The 4,976-nt window shown below is 40.0% G+C and overlaps 1 protein-coding gene across 1 annotated transcript in view; it reads right to left on the bottom strand.

The window, feature by feature from the left end:
* Window positions 1–4,976, bottom strand: part of LOC131891277 (uncharacterized) — a 6,355-nt gene extending 1,379 nt beyond the window's left edge. The window contains exon 1 of the mRNA XM_059240805.1: window positions 4,782–4,976. Within this exon, the coding sequence (XP_059096788.1) occupies window positions 4,782–4,976 (195 nt within the window). The remainder of the gene's footprint in view (window positions 1–4,781) is intronic.

The following is a 4,976-nucleotide window of genomic DNA, read 5'->3' as shown; positions in this document are numbered from 1 at the left end:
TTGAGCTTCCAAAACAATGGCCATTCCAGCCATCAGGTTGCCTCCAAGGAAGGACCAATCGGTGATACACTCCGTTGTCACTTCGCAGATATGTTCCGTGATTGGATTGACGTCCCTGAGTTTTCTTGCCTTTGAAAAAAAGACATCGCAGATTTCTGCATTGGAATGCACAATTGAGCACCCTTTGCGTTGGTTCTCACCTCTTCTCTCGAGGAATCACCGCTGCCACCATATAACTAGAACTGATGTATATTTCCATAAAAGACGTAAAATTGTTACACTGTGGATAAAGATATTGAACGCAAATGTGTCGTAGTCGAAAATGATTGAACGCAAAGGGAGGAAATGGCGCCTCCAGCTACACATGTTGATTATCCAGTTCCCATTTTGTCGTCGAATGGCGGAAAGGTAAGGACCACGAGATTCCTGATGTTTTGTATTGGCACATATTTCGTTGATCCATGTCAACTCAACAGATGTATTGGTGGACAAGAGCCGAAGAAAAGCAAGATTAATGGGAATATTTTGAAAACTAAATCTGGAAACATTTTGCACTTTCAAAAAGTGGCCGCCAATTAATTAGAAGAAAAAAATTAGGCCAGGGCACAAGCCAACAACTTTGCATTCCAGGCTTAATATGGAATGGGGTCCCAACGCCTAATTGCAACGACACACCCTTCACTTTAGTCAATTGAAAATCAGAAACTCCCTCGTTCAATATGTCTTAGGGTTCACAAGTAGGAGCCTCCAGGCTAGACACAGGTGGTTGTTATTAGCTGACTGTGAACAGAAATGAAATTAAAGGTGGCTTCTTTCATCATATCTTTAAACCTTTACTGCTCTCTCCCGGGGTCAGTATTGTTATTCACAATTTGTTGAGTAACAGTCAATGAAATGATTTATCTTGGTAGGTGATCTGAGAGTGAATCCACTTGGTTTGTCATGTCCTGAGCTCATCCACGTAAGGACATTTTCAAGGGAAATCAAACGATTGACATTCTTTTCATAGATACGCACTCACTTACAAATCCCGTGTCCAAAACCACATGGCACTAACATCACATCTTCTTCATGCTGTTTCACCTTTTTCGTAGTTTTAATTGAATCCGTTTAAGGTGGTTGCACTTGCATTTATTTCCTAATGATGTGAATCTAATCTCGGATGGGCAAGTTTGGGGAAGCAAGGATGGGCCGGCCTCGGAGTTACAAAAGTACAGATCTTCCGGTACTAGCAAACAAACGTGCCTGCCAATGCCTGTGATGCAAAATTGTCGTTTCAAACTAGTTTTGGCGAAGCTGACCTTTCCTCATATAACTTCTCAAAAATGTATTTGAAGCTTCAAACTTGCGTCACTGACACTGGTCACCCCGTATTCTGATCCAAAGGACATTTTAAAATTAGGTGAAAATCGCAAACGCCCACTCTATTCAAAATTCCTGTCTCTAATTTGTCGCTGTAAAAGCTAATTAGGTTGTTGTAAGATATTTAGGATTTTTGATGATCAAATATTTTTTGTAGTCTCCCCGATCAATTTCGCATCATAATCCCGTATTTTTGGACACCCCGAACTGTCAGATGAGTGCTACCCTACAGTAGCAAGGTCAGGACTCGAGTCCCGACTAGTCAAGAACAAAAATTGACATTTTTCTTAAAATTTCGCAAGACGGGTCTTTTTACTGGACGTGGCTCTACAAAAGACTCAAGTACGGACTCGGCGAGTTCGGCAAGAAGTCAAAAAATCAAGAGACTCCTATGAATCCAACTTTTACCGAACTCGACCCTGCACCTCTGGCAACCGTTTTTCATTTTTGTTGTTCTCATTGAGTGGAATCGAGAACACATGTAGACGAGTATAATTTGGTTACGTTGCTTCCATTCCAAATGCTAAAAAAAACTACTTTTAGTTTGTCCCAAAATTGCTACTTAAACTTTGTTGAGCTTGGAGTCATTCTCTCCTAACCCTTGATTATGAGAAATAAAGTAAAGCCAAACATGAGCAAAACTAGTATGAGGAGCCATTATTATTTTCTGTTCTCTCATATCACACTCGACAACAACAATGCGTTAAGATTGGCCATTGATTGGAACGAGAAAACTACATTTTTTCAAGGTATTATTAGATGTATTTCCACTCACTTTTTGCCCATGCTGTAAACAAAGTCCCCCTTTGTGCTTGCCTTTCTTTTCTTCTTGTCATCATAGGGGAAAAATTACATTTCAAAATGCCACAAACCTCTTACCCACAATGTGTGGGTTAGTCCCTTTAAATATACCAATAGACCACAAGGTTGACCATATAGAAGGAAAGCTTTGAAAAACTTCCTCAAAGAATTGACAAACTACAAAGAAGTAGCTGTGTGGCTAGCCTTCAAAGACAATGAATTGTAAATGAGTCAAAGTTAACTCAATGTTACGTGGAGGTTGCGAGGCTGATCCTAACTCCTCATGATTCATCCATGCTCTTGTGTCATATTAGGTAATGATTAACCGGCCAATGGGAATACACGAATGAAGAATCTTGTTTTTGTGATCGCTTCAATTTCAGCAAAGTCCAATGGATGATTCATTGATTTAAGGATACTTAGCTTCCAAATTATTGTTCCTGGTCATGCACTTTATCTGTTCCGTCTCAATTTCGCATTCTTTTTTATTTCAGAGCCAACATTATGAAAGGAGTAAAGCCATGCTTTCACCATCGGTGTATATCCTTTATTCCCCAATCATTTTCCATTATCAGATTTGTCCATTCAACGAGCAGGAGTCAGAGTTGACTCACAAGCCGCCACAGTAACAACATGCCTGATGGTCTCTTTGATGTTTGTCATTCATGGACAAATGGTTCATTCCCTTGCCGTCTTACCTGGAATAATTGGCTCCCCAAGGATTGGTCCCCAACTACTTAAGTGGATTGACATTGATAAAAGTGCAAAAATTAAGAACTATTGTTGCATGTGATTCTGGGGTTTAAAGGTTTATTGCGACTGTTGTAATTGTTTCCTTTTTTCTGTGTTCCCCTCCCCAAAAAACTTTGACTTTGAAGTCGTTTAAACTTAGTTACTTTTGAATTAAGTCCATGGAATCGGACAAGAGCAAGTGCCTTAAATAAAACTGACTTGTGAAGGGTTCCATTCGCTTTCCCATCCACATGGATGCGAACAATGGAGAATTAATGATCGATTGACTTCAGGAATGATGACTATATTATACCATCGTCAATTAACTTTAGTTTTTTCAATCTTAATATATCGATTGTCTCTTGCCAATTTAATTCCTAAGGTTCTGGGTCAGCCAATGCTTGTTTTCACCAGGACCTGGGTTTTATTTCCCAATATGCTAGTTCCATGCCACTAATTCCAATGAAAGGCCGGTCACATCTTTAAAATGTACTTGTATAACGTGTTGTGGACAACATGAAGTTCTGTAGCATATTTGTAGCTTAGCTAAAGTCGGTCGAAAAGTCAATATCAACGTTGTTAATCTCAGCTCTTTATTACTTCTTACACGAACTTTGACCATGTTTGTCGAGTGCCATAAAGTGGGTGATTTCTCCAAATATTGTGACCACAAAAGGCGCTGAAAATTTAGAAAAAAACGTCCGTGAAAGAGAAATCGCCGACTTTTCAATGGCAAAAGGAAAAAAATTCCCCACCTTTTCTTGCCAATCCGATTTAGATCAATTCCTCAGCACTATTTTTTCAATCATGAGCACTGATTGTCGATTATTTTATTTCATAAGTACCGATATTGGATAAACATTGGATTCTGCTTTGTTTTGAAAAAAAAAAAAACAATTCCAGTCTCAGTCGACCCAACCGATTTAGAAATGGACGACGTGTCCTCTGGATTGGTTGACACCATGTTAAATGTGCCAAAATGCCCAGGAAATGGTTTTCCCACTTTGACTATTTTCGTTTTAATTCCGAGCGGATGGTACATTTTCCAGACGACATTTTTTTTTTAATGGAAGATATCAGAATTCAAGTGCTTTTTATACATGCAATTGCGAGATTCAGGTAATTTGTTTTTTTGTTATCGAAGTTGTTGCCAACACATTTAGTTGTAATAATATATCGCATTTGAATGATGTGTAAAATAGAAATAATGAATTGTGATAGCTTTGGTTTCAAGTTTCCAAAGGTGTTCAACCCGAACTTGGCAATTTTTTGGTGTTTTGGTGCCCACTTGAACGGACTCTTAAAATTGGAAACCCTTTTTCAAAGCACCAAATTCAGGTCATTTGTTAAAATTTGCAATTCAAAAATAGCTTTGTACAGTAAGTTTAAAAGGTTCACAATACGTAGATCCAAAATGAATTTTCAAACAGATTTGAAGCTCTGGGCGAATGAAAACCAAATGAAATTGCAATCGCTAAATACTTTAACACTTATTCATTGTTTAGGGGATTTTCCTAAATGCACTAAATTACAGAGACAAAGTATCAAATGCAACTGTGTGTTTATTATCGGCCCCTTTGTGTCCACACAACAAAACCTCAAAAATAGCGAACCACAGATCATCAAACTTGCCGAGATAATGCAGCCTTTAAACTATGGGAATTGGTAGCCGCTACAGTACTCCCCAATGAGGGAACACATCAAACTCTATGGTGACGAATGATGCCGTAGCTGGCGATTTGGCGCGAGTAGCGCACAGAAAGGCGCAAGACACGCCCCGACTCGTGACCCTCGGGTACCGAGCGCCCAAGGGCAGGAAATCGAGGTCACGAGCCACAAGCACCTATGATCTTCTGTCAGAGTTTTTTTTTTGGGTCAAACTGTACCACAACTTGGGGACGCCTGCGGCGTGGCGGTTCGGCAACGACCTCTGGGGTTACACCTCTGGCGACCTTGAGTCGATCCAGGGAAACTTTGTCTGTACGGCCTCCAAGATGTAGGATGAAATACTTTGACTGGCGCTCAAGCACGGGCGTAAGGCCCATCATATGGAGGTTGGAGAGGGCCCGTGTGGCCGCCAT

The sequence above is a fragment of the Tigriopus californicus genome, chromosome 12 (genome assembly GCF_007210705.1).
Source record: "Tigriopus californicus strain San Diego chromosome 12, Tcal_SD_v2.1, whole genome shotgun sequence".
Lineage (NCBI taxonomy): Eukaryota > Metazoa > Arthropoda > Copepoda > Harpacticoida > Harpacticidae > Tigriopus > Tigriopus californicus.
This window is presented reverse-complemented; position numbering and strand designations above follow the sequence as displayed.